The sequence below is a fragment of the Gobio gobio genome (assembly GCF_949357685.1).
Source record: "Gobio gobio genome assembly, chromosome: 24".
Lineage (NCBI taxonomy): Eukaryota > Metazoa > Chordata > Actinopteri > Cypriniformes > Gobionidae > Gobio > Gobio gobio.
The window spans coordinates 13,307,162-13,332,963 of record NC_137120.1 but is presented as its reverse complement, the minus strand read 5'-3'; the positions used below and the strand labels follow the sequence as shown (position 1 = coordinate 13,332,963).

Here is a 25,802-nt window from a genome sequence, read left to right as displayed (position 1 = left end):
GGTTATATGACTAGCAAAATAAGTCTCACTATTTTTTATTAAGTGCTTTCAGATTCTTTTTAACTGTAAAAATAAATTAAATAAATATACATATAAAATAAATGTACTTTTATAAAATAAAGGTGTCACAACAGACAGTGACTGACAATCGGCTTGCCACTGGTGTACCGACGGTGGCCCAGCCGCGGCAAACCTCCGGTGGCGTGCCACCCAAAAAACACTGGCAGACCGACGTCATGTTCAGATTGGTCGGCGTGCCGATGGTGTGCCGACGGAGGTCCAACCGTGTCAAGCCGCTGACTTTGTGCCGCCCAAAAAACGCTGGTGGACCGCCAGGTCATTGGGTAGTTCCGGTACTTCCTGTTAGACGCTTCATAATAAAACCCCACTTTCATAATAAAACCCATTACACCACAACAGCAATATGAAGAGCATTTTTTTCTTTCCGTTTTTGTTTTTAATTTGCGGTAAGTGTTTGATTTCTGTTCACTTTCGTTTTCTAACACACCTCACAGAATCCCCTAACGTTACTACATCTCGGTTTTGGTGAAGATCTGAAGTTGATAACTTCATGCCTCACATTGTTTCTCCTGTTCAATGGTCTCTTTGGTTGGAAGTGTGTTCTTCTCTTGTTCTCAGTCTTCTTCAGCGTGGTCTTGTCAAACTGAGAGCTCTCTCTTTGTGAAGAAGACTGTTTATGTGGCTGTAGACGACTGTGGAAGAGCCACATCGGTAAAATATTTGCGACATGGCAGTTGATATCGTGGTTCAAGATGTGCTATAAGGCGTTTAAAACCAATGTCTTCTGTGACTGACAACGGCTGGTTGTCAATGCATACCAAATTCCATTATCTTCTTGGTTATAGCCTTAGCTTTCTTGCTGTCTGGTGTGTAAAGTTCGTGTTTTTTCAGAATGTCTGTAATGGATGGCTGAGTGAAAGTCGTATTACTAGTTACCGTTGCCTTTTTTGCAGTTGCCAGTTTTTCATATTCGCCATACGTCTCGCGGTGGCTCGTTCTTAAGTGCCGAATCAGGTTCAGGACAATGCTCCTCCACGCAAGATTTTTCATTGTTTCTTGAAACGTCATAGTAATTCCATCCCTGTATGTAGCTCATCCTTAGATTCTAGATCCACCAACATCAGATTTTCTCTCATTATTTGGTTAAGACTGTTCTGTATTTAAAACTGAATAAGTTAAACTGTGTTTACTGATCTCAGTTACTGACTGTAGGTTCATTAACATCAGCAGCAGTGTTATATGAGTTTAATCTCTGAGAAACTGTTTCTGTTTGTTCTGCAGGAGTGATTGGTGTTGATGCAGATAAAGTGAAGACAGTGTCAGTGATGGAGGGAGATTCTGTCACTCTAAACCCTGATCTGACTCAAATACAGGGAATTGATCTGATACTGTGGAGGTTTGGAGCGTCAGGTTCACGCATTGCTGAAACTGTCAGTGGAAAGGAAATCTTGTATCCCAATCTCGCTGAGATATTCGGAGGCAGACTGCAGCTGGATCATCAGACTGGATCTCTGACCATCAAGAACATGAGAATCAAACACTCTGGACTTTATAAACTAGAGATCAACCACAACAATGAGAACTTAAAGATGACATTCAATATTACTGTCTCTGGTGAGGACACATTTATTATTAGAATAATTTTGAATAATTGCTTTTCCATTTGCTCCAAAATCTTGACTTTAGTTTCAATGACTATGTTGGTCAGAAGAAAGAAAGTTGTCAAATTTGCTGTCTTTGCCTCAGTCGTTGTATTAGAGTCGTATAGTATAATTTTATGAATGTACATTTAAATGAAAATATAAAAAAACATTGCTAGATTATGTTAATAACTTTGTAAACCCGTTATTAACATAATAAACGTTTGTGGAACTATAATACATTTAAAATAATGAGAAATGAGCCACAAAAACCTTTACTTTTATGTTTAAATATTTAATTTATTTCTATAAAGGCAATTTAATGTAAATGTAGCTCATCCTTAGATTCTAGATCCACTAAAATGAGATTTTCTCTCTTTATTAAGTTGCACTTTTGTTCAGCAGTCTCACAATATCACAGTCCTGTTCTGAATATCATCATGACAGTGATTGGGCTACAGTCGATCACATGACTGATATTCAGTAAAACATAATGGTGACTGTGATGCTGCTAACCTACTACAGATTTAGAAAGAAATTCATAAGAAGTCACTTAAATTATTAAAAAATATTTTTATAAATGTAAGAAATGTAAATGTTTATTATGCAGTGAACCTAGACAAATACCTGATCGGAATTTCAGTTCTGTCAGTAACAGTGTTCTGTCTGTGAATCTGTTTCTTTCAGACTCTCCACCTGTCATTGATTTTGAAATGAAGAACGTTATGGAGGGAGATTCTGTCATTCTTCAGACTGATGTGACTGAAACACACAGAGATGAGCTGATAGTGTGGAGGCTTGGAGTTGAAGGAAAACTCCTAGCTAAAAGTGATATAGAGACAAAGAGCTCAAAATTATATTATGAGACTGATGAGAGATTCAGAGGCAGACTAATGCTGGATCATCAGACTGGATCTCTGATCATCAACAACACCAGAACCACAGACTCTGAACTTTATACAGTGAAGATCAGCAGCAGCAGCAAACAGACGATATACAAGAGATTCAATGTTTCTGTCAGTGGTGAGTAACTCAAGACTTTTGAAATTATGATTGTTGGTGTAGTGTTTAGAGTGCAAAACTTTTGCCCCAGACCTTTAATTAACTAAAACAGCCTGTTATCTGTCATACATTACATGACACCTGTGAATAGATCCGATAAATACTGACTGTTGTCATGCTTATGATAAAAATGCTAACTGTTAATGTTAATCAAGGCTCAAAATTGCGACCATTTGGGTCACATATGCTCCTGAAATTCAGCCTGTGCGATTTCAAAACATTTGGGAGCATTTATGTGAGTGCAAATAATTGTTGAGGTGCGAATACTAGAATACTAGTGAATACTCTTCCTGTGCTTGAACGGACATATTTACACTAAATGATGTCAAATTGGCCATCTTGTCGAGTATCATCATAAACATTAGCCGCGTTTCCACTGCAGACACTTTCCCCATGGAACTAGGGACTTTGGGGTGGTACTCGGTGTGTTTCGAATGCAGGGACCAGGGTCTAAATGAAGTACCAGGCTATATTCCCTCTAATTTATTTTCTTGCTGAGCAAAAATTTCTCTATTGGGTGGACATTTTGGTCACCCGAGCAAAAACATTCTTTATACCAGACCTGTACAGAATACGTAAACACACACAAAAAAGTAGTTTCATCGTGCAGTTATAAATTTTAACTTTAATGTGCCATTTCTATTTTATTTAACCCTTGATGCAACTCAGTGATATATTACATCTTTTTAAAAGCGGTTAATTCAGAAGTAACTAAATTAAGCACATTTTAGGTTGACAGATTTTTTTTTACAGTGCTGTTAACTGTACAAGTCTTCTTTACCAACAAAATACTATTTAAAAATCTCCCCCAGGACAGTTAAAGGTTGGAAAAATGAAACCTTTTTTCAGTAAAATATCCAAAAACCACTAGGCCAGTGTTATGTATTTTGTCCAATTAAGTACTTGCAATATCCCAAATGTTTCCAACTATTTGTAAATCGTGAGAAAATTGCTATTTTGGGATGTGTGAGGGAGTCGCCTGTCAATTGCATCATATCAGTGTTACCCTCGGTTTCCGGTTTACTTTGCAGAAGTACTTTACTCTCACTGCAGTGTAAACAAATGTCATAGCAGCCGCCGAGTGAACGCACAGAGTAACGCCATAACATAATTTTCAACACACTCAAATGCATCTAATATGATAAACAGAGCTCCGTTACCTCATACTCATGACTGGAAAAGCAGAAATGGCGCCAGCGACTGTGGCATAATAAAAGTCCAGCTGAAGCTCCCACAACGCTTGGTCCTGCTCTGCTTCATACTACAGTAACGTTAATAACCGCATCCATGAACATGATTTCATCAAACTACGCCTTTGTTTTGAATAGGCAACCTCTAGTGGACGGAAAAGTTACATTGTGCACCTTTTAAATTCTTAATAATAATATAATATGGAAAAAATTAAGCCGTTACACTGAGATGGTTTTTAATGTGTTTTTGTATAGAGGTCGACCGATATGGATTTTTCTATAGCCCATGCCGATGTTTAGAGGTCAGGGTCAGCCGATGGCCGATATGTGCTGCTGATTTTTAGGGCTGATATCTTGAAGTTTTCCCCTTTATTTGCATGCTGAAATGCCACATTAATCAGGGCTCACGCTAAGGTGGTTACATTTTTTTACTTGCCCTGCCAAAACCTTTACTGGCTCCACCACAAAAAAGTAATAACTAAAATAAAATAGGCCTAGTTATTGTTTTTGATCCATGTAACCTTAATAAAAAAGGTTGACTCGAAAAAGGCTAACTATACATTTTAAATATTGTTAAAAGAGAGTCTGTAATGATATAAACAAATAATAGAATTATGAGTAACAGCACAAATATACAACAGAACAAACATACAATTGAAAAAACTGTTCTTTTCTGGTTTTTCATGTGGGTCTAAACTAGATTTATATAAAATATCACTGCATAGTCATAGTCTGCACTGTATAAATATAGATTAACTCTTATTAAAGTTATTCAGTCTAGAACAGTGAGTGATTTTTACCATAGACAAAATTCTTCCCTGCCATTGACGATATTTTCCAGATTTCTGTGTTCTCACTGTTATACGGTAAGGGGCGCTGTGACGCATCTCCTGAACGAGTACAGAATCTCTCCTGATCAAAACGCAGATGAAGAAGAAGCAGAACGAGCGATCTCATATAAGCAGCTAGGTCAATGACGTGATGCCTACATTTTCTGTCCGCTTGCATTTATTTATTTATTTTTAAACTGGTTTAAAAGCATAAAAAGTTTAAAAGCACTGCATAAAAAGATACCATATATATGTAGTACCACTCCCATGTATGTACTCACTTTGAGTTTTCAAAAAACATTAGTTATATTTGTAATTTTTCTGTTATTTAAAGTGTCAAAATATGTGGTGCGACCGTCTGACCATAACTTCTGTTTTGGAAACATCTTTGAAATTACTCTAAATGTATTCAAATATATTTTCTAAACTATTTGGCATGATTTCCAAAGTGTTTTGTAATCCTTCACAAAATTGCAAAGCATTTGTTTTTTTTATTTCATAATATACAAACAAACATTGTCCTGTGATATCCATTTTATGAAATATCATGTGGTGCGACCATCAAGAAACTACCAATTTTTGCACTTTATGTTGAAATCCATTCAGAGACAGGAAGTTACATCATACCAATTTTCCAAGGACCCATTGAAGCAGCAAGTGGGCTTGTAACCCTCTCAAATTTGGAAAAATAACCTTTTTAACGGCTGGGATGCAGTTACCACATTTGGATATCATGTGGTGCGACCTAAAAAAAACAATGAATATTAAGTTATTTCTACAAAAATATATTTTTATTATAAATTCTATAGTGACCTTTGGTGGGAATCTAGCTTGTTTTGTTTAGGTGGCCAATTCTCTGCCTGTAAATTTTGGGTACATTTAAAAATATCATGTGGTGCGACCACTGCAGAGTTTTTTCCATGATAGATAGATGTCCTAGATTGGCAGTTTTGTGCTTTTATATTAAATTGATGGGTTATATACATAAAGTACTTTTATTTTAGTATTTTTTGGAATAGATTTTTATCCAATTTGGGTAATTTACAAACATTTCAGACGGTTTATTTTTAATCTGTGTACACTATGAGGAAAAAATAATTTGGAGCATAAATTTTATTTGAGTAATTATGCATTTATATGCTACTACCAAGCAAAGAAAAAAAACGCTTGCAATAGGCAGTGTGTTAACTCTGACCCTGCAGCAAGAGCAGAGTATCTTGCCAGGAGAAGAGGAAGGTGTGTTAAAAAAATGTTAAATGAAAACTAGAAATAAAGCAAGTGTGTTTTTCATTGGCTGGTGGAAATCCAAGCCAACCTCTCGCTACTCTAAATTTAGCAACCAAGGTTGGGCAAAATTCAGAAATAACTGGGTTTAAAGAAATGCCTAGAATTAACACCATGTGCCGCACTTTCACACCGACGTTACAAATACCCATCAGAAGCAAGATGATTGTCAAGTTTAATTAAATGTTTGTTCACAACAAGGCCACAAATGTGACCCTGGTCTACAAAACCAGTTGTAAGGATAAATTATTTGAAATTTCATCATCTAAAAGCTGTATCAATACGCTTTACATTAATGTATGGTTTGTTAGGGTAGGACAATATTTGGCAGAGATACAACTATTTGAAAATATGGAATCTCAGGGTGCAAAAAAAAACATCTAAATATTGAGAAAATCTCATTTATAGTTGCCCAAATGAAGTCCTTAGCAATGCATATTACTAATAATAATACATGCTGGATATATTTACGATCAGAAATGTACAAAATGGAACATAATTTTAACTTAATATCCAAATGATTTTTGGCATTAAAAGAAAAAAAAAACTATAATTTGGACCCATACAATGTATTGTTGGCTACTGCCGCAAATATACCCATGCGACTTATGACTGGTTTTGTGCCCCAGGGTCACGTATGTATTTTACTTAAACTAGACACTTGAAATGTTGCTACCCAAGAGTCATAATAACTCAAAGTAATATGGGAACAGAGTAATATACATGTAAATATACATGTAAGTGGCTCACGTTTTTTTTTTTTTTTTTTTTTTTTTTTTTTTTCACTTAGGGAAAAAAATATTATAATTTAATGTTAAGAGCCTGAAAATAACTTAAATATAAAACTGAATGTCTAATCATGTCACGATTCAAATATGAGGATGATTCTCTCAGTAGTGTAGCTTCTGTAAGCTTTTATGTCAAGAAAAGTCTAGGCGTCCTTTCAAAAAGGCCATTTATTTCAGAATATTTGCTATTGTAAAGAGTAGTTTTTCATTCAAATAAATCTGCAATAAACTGCAATAAACTGCTAATTATAATGGATAAACAGTTACTGAAAAACTAAAGCAACTATTTACAGAGATTACAAAGTGTAAAAAACTAATTTATCTGATAAGAAGTGTCAGTCAGAGTCTGCGCGCTCCACTGCAGTTTCTGCCCTAAACACTAGCAGGCGCCATGAGAAACGCGTGCCGGTGTTATGAAAGCCTACGCCTTAGTAGTATTCACCAAAGCCTACTTACATAAACTGTGCAGGATAATGCCTTTTGATTGGTTACTAAGTCCATCAATCAAACCTTTGTTGGAAAGGCATTGGCTAGGCACCGAGTGCCTTTATCCAACGAAAACCATGGGCGCAATGATTGACAGCTCACCAAGCCTGTAAGGCGCTTCATCTATATGATGCATCCCAGGAGAGACTCTGATTGAAGGAGAGAGACGAGGGAGGATTCATAATACGTGGAAGAGACTATTCTTGCAGGGGGAGTTTGCCAGAAACGGATTAGAATCGATATTTCAATGAAAATGGACATGATTGATTACTCTAACCAGGCACGTGCAGAGGGGGGGGCTTTGGGTGCTGCCCCTGCCCTTTTTCAAAATGAATCAAAAGTGCCCCTCTCAGACAAAATCAATGATAATATCGTGGTCAATAAAAGTAAATAAATGTGATCATTATAACATGACAATGTATACAATAGTAACGAACGTCTCAAAAGTCGGACAATTTCTGTTGAGTCGTTGCCATAACGCGTTGCTATGGGTTGTGTGCGTTTTGATTGACTGCTGATTTTCCACTGTTCGGGAAACGGCTCTCGAGCCAAATATGGTCATTTCAGAGAGTGTGTGGCCTTTCGGGAAAAAATTAACCAATATTTTTTTTCCATTAATAATCAGAGCTAATGTGTTGATTTAATTACAAATATAAATATTATATATTTTAAAATATTACACAATTCACCAATGCCCGTTTGTCATGTATATACACCAACCAATCGTGATCTGGCAAAGCTGTTCTTATGCTGCCTTCACGTGCTCTCGGAATTATCGTAAATACGAGTTTCCTAGGTAAACATTGCACATGAACGCCCTCACATTTTGAATCTTGAATGCAATGCGCTCGTAAACACGACTTCAGAAGTCGGAATCATCAAATTTCCGATAGCACGTGAAGGCAGCATTATTCATAAAACGGTTGAAAATTACATGGACAGACGAACTAACGTTTGTGGAACGATTTCCTGCGGTTTGTCTAATTTTATAAATTGCATCACTGACAAAATGGATTTTAACTGACAACAAACAAATCTGCACAAAACCATTCAGCAGCAAAAGTCGCATTAATGGTAAGTAGTGTTAAATTCACTTGTATTTATGTAGCCTATATTGATACACCGTTTACTATTTCATGAAACTATCAAAGTTAACAAAACCCAAGTGCCACCGGCACCTACAGGCCTATTATGTGAAGTGTAAGCTGGCGAAATGGTTACGTGAAAGGACTTAATTATATTACCATTTTTGAATATTATGCAGCATTATGAAAGAAGTCTCTTATGTTCATCAAGCCTGCATTTTTTTGATAAAAACAGCAATATTGTGAAATATTATTAAAATAATGGTTTTCTATTTTAAAATCATTTAAAATATAATTTATTCCTGTGATCACAGCTGTATTTTCAGCATCATTACTCCACTCTTCAGTGTCACATGATCATTCAGAAATCATTCTAATATGAGGATTTAATGTCAATGATGGAAACTGTGATACTCTTTTCAAGATTCTTTGATAATAAAAAGTTAAAAAGAACATAATGTAATAATATTTCACAATATTTTTTTTCTGTATTTTTGATTAAATAAATGCAGGCTTGATGAGCATAAGGATATATATATATATATATATAATATAATATAATATAATATAATATAATATAATATAATATAATGTATGTATATGTGTGTGTGTGTGTGTATATATACATACATACATACACACACACACACACACACACACACACACACATATATATATTGCCCCTTTTTTACATTTGAGCCCCTGCCCCTGAAGAACTCTCTGCACGGCCCTGACGCTAACTCAAAACTCCCTTGCAAACAACAGAGGATTTTTTGTTTTTTCCCTATTTTTTTTCGTTGTTTTGGATTAAAAAGTGGGATGCATTTTGAAGAGGGGACCCTTACACAGAGATGTATGCGGGTGTTTATTGGATTCGTCCGATCTGATCTGAACGACAGGAGATGAAAGATGAGTACCGCTAATATTATGCTAATGTTTACATGGCCTGTAGCATTTAGCATTTCCTTTAGCATTTCATTTAACCCTTTCCTCTCTGGTGTATTTATTGCAAAAACAAGTTCAGAACATGAATCTTGAGTGTTTTAGCTTTCAAATGATGCATAGTTTGTGATAGTTGATTGAATATTTTGTATAAAACAAAAGTAAATAAAAGTACAGACACGCCCACTTTCGTCAACCTCCCCGCCTACGAACCGGTGCGGGTTAAGAAGTTAAAATTGTTAACGACAAGGCATGTTCATAAAAATAATTATGTGAAATTAATAAAATACAGATTAAATCTATTTTATTGTATGAAATGTATTGTTTATTGATCTATTTAAATACATTTTTAATAATATTCGAGATCTTCATGTCATTTGGAGCGACCACTAATAGCAATAACTATTGAAATAAAAAACAAAATATCTCCTTTCTGTGACTGAAATGGGAATCACTGATACAGAATGCTTAAGTGAATGGTATTTTTAAAACATTTTTATCAGTTTTATGCAATCTAGAAGAAAAATAAGTCTGTTAACTACATTAAGAAGGCAACTCTGATATTAAAACACAAAAATGTGAGATCATCTTTTGCAAAAACCCAAAAGAAATGCAAATACTTGTTTATAAACACTTTAATTACTGAGAACTTGTCTTTTTTTGTCTTTTTTTTTTTTTTTTTACACGTGTTAAGGAAATAAATAAATTTTAAGGTAAATCATGGTCGCACCACATTACATTTTTTTAAGGCTACGTCCACTTCATCTAGGTGAAAAAACACAAATCATTTAATTAAAAATTTTAATATGAATTTATGTGTACACAACATTCTTAATGTTTGAACAATTTCAAAAAATAATACCTAATTTCATTAGGTATTATTTTTTGTATTTTAAAATTGGCCTTTTGAAAATCCTTAAATGTCGTTGACCCAGATGCATATGAAAATAACGCGGCCTTATCAGTAATAAATAGCATCTAAATCAAAACGGCTGTGTTATTGAATGAGATGTCGACCCAGGACAAGTTGTAGGACTGTGAAGCTTTGAGGTGTTGATGGACTCCATCTACTCCATCTGTGTTTTCATTGTTATGAATCGATCCGGATGTAACGTTAGTCTTTGAAAAAACATTTTTACTCAAAATGTTGCTTTTTTCATGACACATTCAAGTGGTGATAAAAAATAATGAATGAAGAGAGAATAAAACAAACAGTCTGGTCTTTCTTTTGATATATTGCATGTTCAGATTTTCATACTGTGGGCCATGAAACTTGTGAAAATGACAAAAACGTTGGTGGTGACTGGCATATTTCATGTTTATGTTCATTTAAAAGACATAAATATATTTAAATATTTTAAATATTTAAATAGGCAAGGTATTAAAATAAAATCCAGGAGATTGATCCAATTGCCAATTGATCCAAAAATCCAATTGCCTGACTTTCAATCGGCTCTACTAAACATGGATATCAGCCAATGCCGATATATTACAAATGACAAATATCGGCTCGATATATCGGTCGTCAACCTCTATTTTTGTACAGTCAATTATTGGCAACAGGCAGCATTAAACCATCAAATGAAATGTTTGTTTATTGCTTATTAATTTCCAAGATTTTCTTTATTAGGGGTTTTCAAACTTTTGAATGTCAAGGATCCCTAAACAATCCCCTTGTGAGATCAATTCTTTATTAGGCTTACAATAAAATATAATTATAATAGCCTAAAATAATACAAAAACTAATTTAAGTATTTAAACTGATGTATTATATCAGTTTAACTGTTTCAATTTAAAAAAAATGAAGTAATTAAATAGATCCAACAGCTAAATATGATCTAGGCAAGGCAAGTTCATTTATATAGCACATTTCATGCACAATGGTAATTCAAAGTGCTTTACATAGAACAGGTATTATAATATTGATAGAATAATCAGAAAACAATGCATAAGAAATAAAAATACCATGTATAAGAAAGAAAATAACAATACTAAATTTGGGGCTCCCCTGTCTTAACAGAAGAGTCACAGATTTTCGGTTTGTGAGACACACTAGTAGCAACCCGGCTTCCTAGTGACCTGCCCTTCCAAGGACCCAGTGTTCCACACTCACGTCTGAGTGTGTACCGTCTCACTTCCCAACTCTCCCAACTCTTTTAACCAGACTAACCAAAAACGAATAAAATCGTAACCAAAAATAAAAACAAGGTTAAATTTAAAATTAAAATAATAAAAAGATGATACATAGATAAGATAAAGTTCTCTTGTGGTGCCCCCCTGAGCAGTTGGTGCCCTACGCGCAGCGTGGTTGGAGCGGCGGCACTGACTTTGACATCAGACTCCAGAATCACACCCAGATTCCTGACTTGATTTTTATGTTTTTAGACCTTTAGCCTCAAGATACGCATTCACCTTGAGAATTTCATCTTTATTCCCAGTTCAGTTTTGTCTTTGTTTAACTGAAGAAAGTTTTGGCACATCCAATTGATAACTTCATCAATGCATTTGCACAGGGAGTCAATGGGGCTGTAGTCATTAGGGGATAGTGCTAAGTAGATCTGGGTGTCGTCTGCATAGCTGTGGTAAGCAATTTTGTTATGGTAAATGGACTGCATTTATATAGCGCTTTTAACAGACCTACGGCCATCCAAAGCGCTGTTAGTCTCTCTACAGTAGCAAAAAGAGTGTGCGTGTTGTTTATGATCAAGGGAACATGTGAGCTCCTTTATAGTTATCTAAACATCCCTGAAACCCAAACCACACACACATCTATTTAAACTGACGTGTTACTGAGGTGTCTTGAGTTTGCACGTTACACTTGTGGTAGGAGCAACCTGATCTCAAAGAATTCCGTGAAATGAACACGGGTCCCTTAACTCAAAATCCAGTTTCACAGAATCGCCGAAAATTCCATGATGGGTCCACGGAAGTGATGCCTATATAAGTTAATGACAGTATACAGACGCGTTGGGCATGGTTATCATCATGAAACTATGATTTTTGCCATTATGACATGGAGTGTGATTCTCGATTTAATCAGCCAGCATAATTTTATTTATTTTTTACAGTATTTAGACTCCTTTTGAACTCGTAACCCAATCCCTTCTCTAAACCTAACCATTTGTGTATTATAAAAAACAGGATATAACAGGCAGATACAACTGCAGGCACAGTTTATTCCAAAAGTACAAATATTCGAAGTGTTCCGAGGCCAAACAATTCATTTGTGTGAAGAAAATCCCCAAAAGCGATCAGCAGCGTCGAGTCCATCCGCCAAAGATCGAAAATAAATTTCAAATTTGCCGCCGGGAGAAACGTTACGTCAGCTTTGACAGCATTGGCTGTCGTATGTCTCGTGACCAATTGCGTCATTACGTCAGCTTTGATTGTAAAATGCCATTGGCTCTCGTGTGTCTCGTGACCGATCGCGTCATGCTAAAGAGTCGTGTGTTTTATTTGAATCAGATATGAATGAGTGTGTTCACGGAGCGGCGGGATCATCATTTTAGCGATTAAAACATTAAGATCAACTCTGTTCTTTACATGAAGACGTCGTGTGACTTCAGAAGACTTGGAATGCAACATGAGTTAATACTTTTGTACTATTTTTGGTCAGTTTTTGCAATAAATACCTGTGACTGTGCTTGTATTTGCCTGTTATGTGTTTTATATTGTTGAGAGTGGGTAGGTTTAGGGTAGGAGTGGAGTTAGTTGCTCCAAAATATAAAAGTAGCCTATAAATATTCATAAAATCATGTTTGTTTTTACTGTCATTGACTTGCATATGAATCACTTCCGTGGACCCATCACGGAATTTTCGGCGATTCCGTGAAACTGTCACGGATTTGGAGTTAAGGGACCCGTGTTCATTTCACGGAATTCTGTGAGATCAGGTTGGGTAGGAGTATAACTGTAAATGTCTGTTTTGTTATGCTGTGCCCATCATACATTATTTCCACCACTTAATCAAGCTACTCTTCTTTAAAACATGATGAGTTTTTATTTTACATGCGTTTCACGTTATCTCTCATATTGAGCTATTTGGACTGCAAACATGACTCACTGCCGTGGCTTGAGCTGAGGTGACGTGATGACTAACAGACAGCAGATAAACGACAATCCTCCTGTCACTCAAAGTGGCCATGCCCTTGAGTTTTAATTTTTCAGTGTAAATTATTGAATTAATTGGTAACAGCCCTATAGTCCCAACATTAACCAAACCAATTTTGGAGTCTCTAACTCAATCCCTCTATCTCCACCACCTGTCCAAAGTTTCACTCATATTTATGCTAATAACTTTTAAACTGTAAGGGCTAGAATTTAAATTGTTTTTACCTCTGATTCCTGAGCTCATGACGATACCATACAACGTCATTTTCCGTCATTAAAAATGTCCCCCATTTTGATTTAGCATAACTACTTTTTTGAACTCATCCTAGACGGTTTGTTTTCACCTAAATTGCACCAGATCATCTTCAGAGCATTTGAGGGCTACATTATGATGTAACTATTATTTATAGGGATGGCCAAATGAATCCTCATGAAGCACAGAGGCTTTCCCTTGATTGTTCCGGGAAAAGATTCAAAGCTTCGAGAGTGTCGAAAACAGGATTGTCTAAATCTGGAGTTTAGTAAAAAATAAAGCAGCCAAAAAACCCCGTAAAAGAAGCTTCGTCGGACGAAGCAGCCACCATATGTCATTGATAGTTTCATGTCAGGTGCAAAAATTAAAGCACACATACTACGTGAATTGCACATGGCAAATATTTTATTTTCCTAATAATTTGTATTCTTCATAATGTATGACTTAGTATTTAAAATGTAATTAAATAAGTGAATGAACTTACTCGTAAAGTAAGATCTGGGGGTTAGAACATTCCCACTCGCAAAGGAGGATTCATCTGACATGCCCATTTGTGCTCGACACTAGGGATCGACCGATATGGATTTTTTAGTGCCGATACCGATTTGTTTTCATCAGCCTTAGCCGATGTCCGATACGGGCTGCCGATTTCCTTGAGCCGATATTTGGAGCCGATACTGCTTTTGCTCCCTCAATTTACATCATAAAAATGACATAATGATCATGATGATAACAGCTTAAAATTTAAAAAAGGAACATTTATTGAACTAAAAAACAAATATATTTAACAAATAGTAAAAACAGGTGAGGTAGAACAAGAAAAAAAAGAGTTCAGTGGTGAAAATAAATTCTGAAAATAAATATTTAAGCATAAATAAAACAATACAACCTAGTCATTTAAGGCTTAGGTGCACTTAACTTAATCTCTTGTAGAGCAACACCAGCGGTAATTCAGGAAAAAATCTCCCAATGCTCCACGTGAAACTTTGGTCTTCCGACCTTTTACCATCGTGTCCATTCTCAATTGATTTTGATTAATATGCGCGAGGGAGGGAGAGCAAGACGGTTTGAAGACGGTGAGTGCACGCGCGCGGCCGGAGGAGGGAGCGCAACAGATCACTTACCGATCAAATAAGGCTTTAGCGGGATACAAATTTGCTTTGGCAGCCGCCAAAAAACGCAGTATGTGATGGCCGGTGTTGATTCTGTGACGCACCACCGCGACTTAGTCTATGTGTGGGAAACACTGGAGAGACACACACACAGCACACGCGTCTAACTTAAACCGCAGCCAGGTGGTCGCTGAATAAACCTCCCACAAATACCATGGAACAACGCTAGCTTTACTTAATCCTATGACCAATGTTCGTAACAGCTACCGTATGCATACGAATAGCCTACAACTTAGCTATTTGCAGCTCCCTAAATACAGTGGAAAGCAGTTTTATAGACGAGGCATTCATTTCCATTTTCCATTTGGACGCACAAACTTGCTTAGCTATAGTTGCAAGCACATATAGAGCAAAATGTTTCCACTTTCAAAGTGTATGGCAATATTTCAACTAAGTCAAACAGTTAAAAGATGCTTTGAAAGTTTAAAACTTATAGAGAAGATTCCAGCTGCTGGTGGGGGGAGGGGCAGTGCATGAACTGCAGCGTCTGCAGCAGCACAGAGCTGCCTGTGGAAACCTGTCTGTAAATAATGCCGGGAAAAAAATATCGGCGAACGCAGCAGCCTTGTATCGGCCGATACATGTAAAAAGCAGAAATATCGGCCCGATATATCGGCCGGCAGATATATTGGTCTAACACTACTCGACACAAGCTCTGATGCCTCGGTTCAAATGTCACGTCACTAATTATTTACATATATTTATTATTAGTGTTAGTAATTCACTAATTAAATTATTTCCAAATAAATAAAATAGAATAAGTGTGTTTTAAACATTATTGTGATCTCGGTTATTGCAATTTGTTCCGAGAGCCGTGAAATTTTACTGGTATTTGCACCTTGACAACACTAACTGTGGTAGTGAAATGTGTGACAGGTGACACTTTAAAGAGATGGTTCACCCAAAAATGTAAAATTAATTCTGTCATTAATTACTCACTCTCATGTCGTTCCAAACCCGTAAGACTTTCGTTCATCTTCAGAACACAAATGAAGATATTTTTCATGAAATCTGAGAACTCTGACCCCTCCATAGTCAGCAATTTAATGAACACTTTCAAGGCCCAGAAAGGAAGTAAAGACATTGTTAAAATAGTCCATGTGACTCCAGTCGTTCAACCTTAGTGTTATGAAGCGACGAGAATACTTTTTGTGTGCAAAAACAAACAATAATAACAACTTTATTTAACAATTTATTAGTTACTCTCGGATTTCATCAAAAATATCCTCATTTGTGTTCTGAAGATGAACAAAGGTCTTACCGGTTTGGAACGACATGAGGGTGAGGAATTAATGACAGAAGTTTCATCTTTGGGAAACAAACCCTTTAAATTCCTGTCAGCTATATGTAACTGTATGAATATGCTATTTCAGAGGCAGCCACAGAGGGAGAAACCTCAAACATCAGTTCTCATGTGAATGAAGAAGAAAGAATAGGTGAGAAGCACATTGTCTAACAGTTGTTTAAAATAAATGTGGTTGATTTTATAGTTTTTGTGAAAATTATAATCGCAATATAAATAGCTGGTTTTATTGCAGTAAATGCTATGGAGTGGTACAGACATCATCAGTTATGACTGTTAATTTTTGTAGAAAAGTCTGTTAGTGTAGTTGAAAGGGGAAAGAGAAGACGAGGAAGTGTAGCAACAGGGATCCAGAGGAGGTGTCTGTTAGGTCTGTCATTCTTTTATATGCATGCGACTTGAGGCTGAGGGTTGCAAAAACGAATCGATAAAATCAATAATGAAAATCATCGACAACGATTCTCTTTATCGATTAGTCGGGTATTTGCACAGAACTTACACCAGGCGCGCCAAATTACAGCACTGAATAACGCATTTCTATGGACAAAATGCATTAAAAATAGTGGAAGAAACAGAGTGAGCTGCTGCAGGAAATGTACATGATCCAAGCGCCCAAAACATGACAATTTCTTAGCTTCAAGCTAATGCATTAGTGTTTAACATACCCTGTCATGTGCTTTGATAGATGCGCGTGCGTCCTCAGCGCAAAATGTTCATTTTACAGGTTATATCCTTTCCATTTGTATAACCACATGCGGGGAGCGAAGGCTAGCCCGTGTGGTCCAATCAAGCCGGTGGAGGCAGTGTGATGCTTTGGGCAATGTTCTGCTGGGAAACCTTGGGTCCTTACTTTGACAAGTACCACCTACCTAAGCATTGTTGCAGACCATGTATGCCCTTTCATGGAAACTGTATTCCCTGGTGGCTGTGGCTCTTTAAGCAAATAATTCCCCCTTTCACAAAGCAAAAATGGTTTGAGGAGCACAAGTTTAAGGTGTTGACTAGGCCTCCAAATTCCCCAGATCTCAATCCAATCGAGCATCTGTGGGAAGTGCTGAACAAACAAGTCTGATCAATGGAGGCCCCACCTCGCAACTTACAGGATTTAAAGGATCTACTGCTAACATCTTGGCTCCAGATACTAATATTAGGTCATAATGTTATGGCTGATCAGTGTAGTGTCTCTTCTTCAAGTCGACATTCAGTCATGTCTGCAACAAATATGTTGTCAATATCATAAAAATCACAAAGATGATGGTCTATAAATATTTTGGAGATCACAGTTTTTACAAACTTATTATTTTGGGCTTTATTAAACCTTATGACATTTATAATGAATTTATATGCTATTTGTATTACAAGTCAATTTATAGAACTGATTAGGTTAGAGCCCTGCACGGGCCTCAAATCTAGGCCCTAGCCCAGCCCTGGCCCTGGCCCGAGATGCTGAGGCCCGGCCCGTGTCTGACAGCTTATCAAAATTTTCGGCCCGAGTCCTACTGAAGCCCGTGTTTTTTTTTCTTTTGTTTTTATCCTCCCTATTACACATTTTTGCAGCCATTAAAATAGTTCAGTGTTGTTTTTAATGTCAAAGTAGTTATATTTCGTTTCTTTATTAAGTTAATTTAGAAAAATGTTTGAAGCATTTTTTTGTTTGTTAAATTAAAGTTTTTGTTTTTTAAAGTAGGCTAATAACCAAGCGGCCGACAGTGAGTTAACCGCTTGTTTGATCAATTTAGCCTCTCAAATCAACACTGCTTATCATCTTGCTTATAATAAAATCCATACATATAAAACATTTCAGGCATCACAATGTTAGTTTAAACGTTTAGCCTAAAGGCATTTTTGACAAGCTGAGGGAAGGCTGATGCTGCTCGTAATGGCGCACGCAAACGAAACAAATAATAATAAAAAAAACATGCTGGTTGTCTTTCCTTACACCTCTCTACAAAATGAATATAAATCCGATCTTCAATTCCCGACCCGTGCTATTTGCACATTTAACGGAGTGCACGTCAACGAAAGCAACCGATATGAGCTGCATTATATTCATCAAAGACCGCAATATGAGAGAGCGACCTAAGCACTGGTAAGAGCATTTAGTCTCATTCGTTTTAATGAAGATGATTGTGTTTTTGCCTATTTTCAGTTTCACTTGCGGCAGTTTGCATGTTGGCTTGCTTTACCCATTTGCGGCGATGCGTTGCATAGGTCCAGCCCCGCACTGTACTCTAAACACTGTGTGAGCCGTCTTGATAGTCATGGTGTCATGGTCTCATGTTGTTTCCACCAGCGTAGCACATCTCATTGTTTCTTTTAATTAATGAATGTCTAAAATATAAAATGAAGGAAAAAGGCCCGAAGCCAGCCCGCGTTTGAGGTATGACGTGAAAATTGGCCTCAAGCCCTAAAACATAGACAAAGACTCAAGACATAAAAAAAAAGTCGGGGCCTGTCGGGCTCAGGCAGAAATGCAGGGCTCTAGATTTGGGTATCCTGTGGCTCCCTCTAGTGGAAAACATTAGTATTCATATCTGGTTTGATTAATTATTATTTTGTTACTGATAATATACCAATATTTTATAATATAGAAAGCACATAACAGATGAGATCTCTCAAGATGATGCAAGGCAAGGCAAGCCAAGTTTATTTGTATAGCACATTTCATACACAGTGGCAATTCAAAGTGCTTTACATAGAAATTAAGTTAAAATAGTCATAAGTGAAAAAATAAAAATATATATAGTTATATTTGAATATGCAAGTGAATACATTGCAGAGATCGCTTTCAAACACAATGTCTTCTTTGTTGCACTTGACACACCGTTAATGAACTGAGCACAAGGCAAACTGCACAGTTTGCAGTGAAGCATTTCAGTTGCTCAGACTGTCTGACTTAAAGCAGGACTTCAAAGATATAATCAGTGACTTTGCTAACATGAGAACTTGCTAATGAACTTTGTGAATTAAATGAAATAAAAGTCAAGGAGCATCTAAGATTGTAAAAATACAAAGTTTTGAATAATTGTGAAAATAAAGCAGTCTCGGGTATTTGGTGAGGTGTGGTGTTTTGTGGGGCCCAAAATTTGATGCTACGCCCCCGATCACAACCATTAACAAAGACTTGCTTATCAGATCTTCACTAAGGTTATATAGTGCTGATGTTTATAGTGTGTGTTATAGATCAGACACACACACACACACACACTAATGTCTATCTTTATCATTACAGTATCAGATCTTCACTCAGGTTATATAGAGCTGATGTTTATAGTGTGTTATAGATCACACACACACACACACACACACACACACTAATGTCTGTCTTTATCATTACAGTATCAGATCTTCACTCAGGTTATATAGTGCTGATGTTTATAGTGTGTGTTATAGATCAGACACACTCACACTAATGTCTGTTTTTATCGTTACAGTATCAGATCTTTACTCAGGTTATATAGTGTTGATGTTTATAGTGTGTGTTATAGATCAGACACACTCACACTAATGACTGTCTTTATCATTACAGGTCCATGTTCAGGTCTGTCTTCAGGTGCTGTAGCAGGGATATTTGTTTTTCTGCTGCTGGTGTTTGCAGCTGCAGCTGCAGAGGCTGTTGTTATTTACCATTGCCGCAAAATATCTAAACAAAGGCAAATGGGTAAGTATTACAGCTGATACAGCAAGATAAAAATGAACTTTATTGTTCTACTATAGAATGTAACTCTAATATATACATATATAGAAGAAGTTTGCTCAATGGCCTAAAATTGTTACTGATAATTTAGAAAAGGTCACACACACGAAGTGATTATTAGATGTGAATAATCACACGGTATCTTCTCAACATTACTGACATGTTCATCTGCAAACTTATACTGTAATCTCATTTCTATGTAAAGTGAAGGAGGGAGAATCCGTCACTCTGAAGACTGATGCTGAAATACAGAACAATGATTCGATCGATTGGATATTTCGCCCTGAAGAGACTTGTATAGCTGAAAGAGCAGGGGCCAATGTGACATATAATAGTGTTGATGCAAGAGTCAGAGGAAGAACCACAGACTCTGGAGATTATAAACTACAGATCGTATCCAACAGTGTGGTTTCAAATAAGAAATTAAGTGTTATCACAGGTGAGTCGCTCTAGTCTTCATCAATTCTGCTTGTATTTTTCTACAGGCAATTCAGATCAAACTTCTTAACTACAGACTTTTTGTAGATTATTTCAGTCTGAAATTAAGGATTACAGTTTTATAATCTCCCATTGTGAAATAAACGTGCGTGTGTGCGCGTGAAATTAATGTGAATGAATGAGAGGGTGAGAGGAATAGCATACTGGTGAATATTTTAATGCGTCTAAGATCAGGGTAAACTTTACATTTGAGATTGCATGTTCTGGAAGGTGTGTGTGATGAGTTCAGAAATATAATAAATGTCATGTTCATTCACGTGTGAAAAGAACAAATGCTCAAACAAGATTGAACTTATTAAATCAGTCAAATACAGATTTTGTACATTGGATTTCTCTTTTTTATTTCTGTTCTTTTAGGTTCATCAGAAAACGGTGTGAATGAATCAGTGACTGTAGATATTCCGCTGTTGAGTAAAGAGGATGTGGATAGAGTAAGGGAGCAGGAGGCAACAGGTTCATGAGAAGACCCACCAGAATGCCCACCAGTGACAATGACTGTGACATCATCAACATTTTAATTATGGATGCAGCGATACCATTTTTTCAGAACCGATCCGATAACAAAAGTTCTGAGTATCAGCCGAAACCGTTCCGATACCAGTGCAGTTTTGTTTAAAAATTCAATGTAGAATTTCTATACATCAGTGTGTTGAACTGATAATCACTCTTTAGTGTGTTAAACACACTCTGCTAAATACAGACAACTTTATTATAAAGAAAAAGTATTATAATACTAAAGGCTCCAATACAGAGCGGCACAAAGCACGTATGCGAATCCCGTGCACAGGATGATGCGCTCGAAGCAACATGGAGTCACAGCGCGCAGCCAGCACTCCGTCCGCATTGAAAAGTTCAAAACACAAAGGGAAGAGATATCGATGCGTAGTGTATCTATCTATGCAGCATTTTATTGATGCAAATCTCGCACGCCAATGGCCCATTGGCCTGTTCTCTAAATCTCGAAGCTGATAGGGGCTCTCTAAAGCGATTCCAATTCGTTGGGATTACCGACGTACGTCGTAGTGACCGACTGAAAGGGAACGCAAAGTCTAAGCAACTGTTATTTTTATACTCCGCTCATGTGCTTTATATTGTGTTGTTTTTTTGTGTCATTCTTCAACGAGGAATATTTTTAGATCTAAAAGAATGTGCTGTAAATAATTTATTTTTATTTTTTTTCATTTTATCAGCAAATAATTCATCACTACTTTGGAGATACTCATAATGGCTACATTCATTGTAAAGTCTAGACTTTTTCAAATTACACCTATTTTGTGTTGATCAATGCAGTAGTTTTGAAAAATATCTGTGTATCACAGCGCTCGTTAAAGTCCCTGTAAAGTCAAAATTAAAGCCGCGTTTCCACCGCAGGAACTTTACCCCGGAACCAGGAACTTTGGGGGGGAACTCGGTGTGTTTCGACCGCAGGAACCAGGGTCTAAATGAAGTTCCGGGTAAATATTTCCCCCTCCAAACGGCCCTGCTTGTGAGGTGGGAGTTTTCAAAAGTTCGCGAACTTTCGGGAGTGGGACTTGGGCGCTGAACATGCTGATTGGTTGAGCTCTCGCAGCTATTTTTTTTTTCCACCGCCATATTTACAAGTCTTTTGCGAGGTGGGTTCCGTGGGTTTTGCGTTCAGTAAATATTTTTTTTGCAACAATGGAGTTCAACAAAAAATTCGACCGATGGACCGACGACGAGGTTCAGGCTTTATTGAGCATATATGCAGAGGAGGACATCCAGCGGGAACTGGAAACGGCGACCCGCAATGAAAAGGTATACCTGAAGATATCGACTCGGTTCCAGTCACACTGGAAAACAGTGCAGAGAGAAGTTGAAGAAATTAAGACAAGATTACAGGAAATTAAAGGATCATAACAACCGGAGCGGTTCCGACCGGCGTATCAACAAGTGGTATGACCGCCTGGACGCGTTGCTGGGACACAGACCGTCCTTTTCTGGGGCAGCGGTAACGAAAGACTCGGCTAGTGCGTTGTTGGAAACCATCCCGGAATCCGAGTGGGTTGAAGGTAAATATATCATCTTGGTATCATCTATTAAACTCGTTGCAGTGTTTAAACACCTTGCAGTAACTTTTTTCAACGTGCTTTTCCAGACGTAACGAGTGGCCCTGATGAATCGCAGGCAACGGAGACCAGCGTGTTTTCCCCCGCGGTCACCAGTACGTTATAAAGCTGACAAAAATGTGTATATATTTAAAAACTGATGTGTAATCCTTAATGGTTTTGTTGTTTTTAATTGTAAACTTAAATTGCCCATGATAAAAATTGCACACTGGGCATTGTTCAAGCTGGGCAAACAATTGTTCATTATTTGTAGTGAAAACACTTTAAATAATTAATTGATGGTTTCTATTGTTTCATGGTTGCCTTGTGTATTAATTTCCATGTGTTTCTGTGCAATTTTTCTACTTAGAGAAAAGGAAAAGGGACTGTGACTTTCTTGATGCACTGAGGGACATGGAGGATGCTAACCGGGCCGTCCTGCAGCATGGACAAGAACAGCGAGACCAATATATTCAGCTGTTACTGGAGAGCCAGGCCGAGGAGAGATGAGGAGGCAAGAGCTGGCATTCCACCAGTCAGAAGCGGAAGAAAGCAGACGGCAGCAGAGGGACTTTCAGACCGGGTTTCTGTCTGTTCTTGGACAGTTTGTCCAGTCGATCAAGAAGTAGCCGCAATGACCAGCCGCTTGAATGAAGCATTTGCACTACCACATTTGTACTTTATATATTGTACGTGTTGGCACAGCTCTTGGACAGGTTACTGAAAAATACACTTCTTTTTATATTGTTTTCACATTTTATATTTTCATTTTATTGTTCTAGTAATTTATTTGTCTTTGCACACTTATTTTAATTTTGTAAGAACTAATCTGTCTAAAATAAAGTCAAATGTGTAAAATGTCACTGTGTCTTTAATTTCCACATTCTAACTATATAACCACATTCTAATTGTATTCATATAGTGTAGGAAGCAAATAAAAGGGCTGCTGCTCGCAAGTCTTTCTGAATATGCACATAAACATATCTAGAAAACCCAAATATTATATTTTTAAATGTATAACTATGTGAATGTAGTATAATAACTTATAACCACAACTTAAGTGAAGCCATAAGTGTGGTCCTGCTTCATTTCAAATTTGAGGAAGAAGTCTCTAAAATTATGCATTTAATGAAGCATATTGTAATACTAGTCATGTGAATTTGTTTTTTTGTGAATGTTAAGAGATGTTATTGTGATAAAAAATAAAATACTTGCAGTCTAGTACCTAATCTTTCAACCGCTTAATTCAGTCTATTGTTTTCATTCAATTAACTTTTCACACATCTGTCATGAATGACTGAAACCTCATTATCCTTTTATAGAAATCTTTTGTTTTGGAATTGAGCTATTACAACACATTCAGATTTTGGATTGCCCATCATCCCATTTTGCATTAAAATGGTCAAACCAGGTGAAAGTGCACGTTTAAATAAGCTGTGTTGGTAATGTGTGTGCAAAAGCAGTGCTGCTTGCATCTCCTCCACTTGTTATTGTTGCAGACAGTATCGCGCAAAAGTGATTCATGTCCGTTGGTGACTGGGAGGAGCAGTCGCGCGCATTCCCACGTCACCGGACTAATTTGCCTAATCTCCCCGGTACTTTAGACCGCGGTGGAAACGCAGATTGTAGCAGGTCTGGGGGAGAAAAAGTTCCTGGGAAAAAAGTTCCTGGTACAAATAGTTCCGGGTAATTTCGGTGGAAACGCGGCTTATATAACCACATTCTAATTGTATTCATATAGTGTAGGAAGCAAATAAAAGGGCTGCTGCTCGCAAGTCTTTCTGAATATGCACATAAACATATCTAGAAAACCCAAATATTATATTTTTAAATGTATAACTATGTGAATGTAGTATAATAACTTATGACCACAACTTAAGTGAAGCCATAAGTGTGGTCCTGCTTCATTTCAAATTTGAGGAAGAAGTCTCTAAAATTATGCATTTAATGAAGCATATTGTAATACTAGTCATGTGATTTTTGTTTTGTTTTGTGAATGTTAAGAGATGTTATTGTGATAAAAAATAAAATACTTGCAGTCTAGTACCTAATCTTTCAACTGCTTAATTCAGTCTATTGTTTTCATTCAATTAACTTTTCACACATCTGTCATGACTGAAACCTCATTATCCTTTTATAGAAAATGTTTTGTTTTGGAATTGAGCTATTACAACACATTCAGATTTTGGATTGCCCATCATCCCATTTTGCATTAAAATGGTCAAACCAGGTGAAAGTGCACGTTTAAATAAACAGTGTTGGTAATGTGTGTGCATAATCAGCAAAGCAGCGCTGCTTGCATCACCTACACTTGTTATTGTTGCAGACAGTATCGCGCAAAAGTGATTACCGTCGGTAACTGGGAGAAAGCAGTCGCGCGCATTCCCACGTCACTGGACTAATTTGCCTAATCTCCCCGGTACTTTAGACCGCGGTGGAAACGCAGATTGTAGCAGGTCTGGGGGAGAAAAAGTTCCTGGGAAAAAAGTTCCTGGTACAAATAGTTCCGGGTAATTTCGGTGGAAACGCGGCTTAAGTATGTGTTCTGAGTTTGTCAAACCACAGAAGAATGTGTTATTAACCACCCAGCCAAATTTGAATGATAAAAAAAGTCGCCAAGTAAATAAAATAAGCTATCAAAATCTTGAAAAAATGAGCGGTATTCTCTGCTCTCAAACGCTGGGGGCGTGTCCGCTAACTGCGCTGAAACCACGCCCACTAGCGGGAAAGCTGCCGCCGCCTCAGTCAACTGTCACCGCTACAGCCGGAATGGATGCTCCTAGCAGCTTAATTTACGGTGGCCCAGTAGTGCACAACACAACGAAATTTAAAAAGCATACATAAGTTCACAACACAACGAAATAAATCCACAACACAACGGAATGAAACCACAACACAACGAAATCAAGACACAACACAACGAAGTCAAGCCGCAACACAAAGAAAAATCCACAACACAACGAAATCAAGCCACAACACAACGAAAAATCCACAACACAACGAAATCAAGCCACAACACAACGAAAAATCCACAACACAACGAAAAGTCCAAAACACAACGAAATAGCCACAACACAACGGAAATGCTCCCGACCACTAGGGGACTCTCAGAGTGCGCTAAAGTTAGTTTTCCTTGCATTGTTCTATATAGATTCACCAATCTTACAAATATTTAAACACTACGATCAGTTCTAAGTGTGCAGTTGTATATCGACATGAAATATCAATTAAAAATCACTTACGTGCATAATAGCTGCATATTTATACTCGAGAACGCTTTGACCCGCTGCCTCGGCGCTAAGGGAGCGTCTGCCAATTCCACCAAGTTGAAATAATTTGTATGAATTAAATTAACTTTTTTTTTTTAAATTTTCA

At 37.1% G+C, this 25,802-nt stretch overlaps 1 protein-coding gene across 2 annotated transcripts; it reads left to right on the top strand.

The window, feature by feature from the left end:
* The first annotated feature begins 334 nt into the window (after positions 1-334).
* On the top strand, positions 335-24,324 carry LOC307120355 (uncharacterized protein). Of its 2 annotated transcripts, XM_079807364.1 has the most exons (9): positions 384-467; positions 1,303-1,635; positions 2,349-2,684; positions 16,237-16,299; positions 19,696-19,827; positions 20,069-20,302; positions 20,719-22,391; positions 22,478-22,543; positions 22,798-24,324. In XM_079807364.1, the coding sequence occupies exons 1-7, from the start codon at positions 425-427 to the stop codon at positions 20,820-20,822; spliced, it is 1,245 nt and encodes a 414-aa protein (XP_079663490.1). In that variant the 5' UTR covers positions 384-424; the 3' UTR covers positions 20,823-22,391; positions 22,478-22,543; positions 22,798-24,324. The 2 variants fall into 2 exon arrangements, with proteins under 2 accessions (XP_079663491.1, XP_079663490.1); XM_079807365.1 differs by lacking the exon at positions 16,237-16,299 and having other exon boundaries at positions 335-467.
* The last annotated feature ends 1,478 nt before the right edge of the window (positions 24,325-25,802 follow it).

Bases quoted from the DNA above. Each gene is read 5' to 3' on its own strand.
- LOC307120355 (XM_079807364.1), top strand. From the start codon at position 425: ATGAAGAGCATTTTTTTCTTTCCGTTTTTGTTTTTAATTTGCG. The intron at 1,636-2,348 runs GTGAGGACACAT...TGTTTCTTTCAG, and splicing joins ATTCAATATTACTGTCTCTG to ACTCTCCACCTGTCATTGAT. The intron at 19,828-20,068 runs GTAAGTATTACA...TTCTATGTAAAG, and splicing joins ATCTAAACAAAGGCAAATGG to TGAAGGAGGGAGAATCCGTC.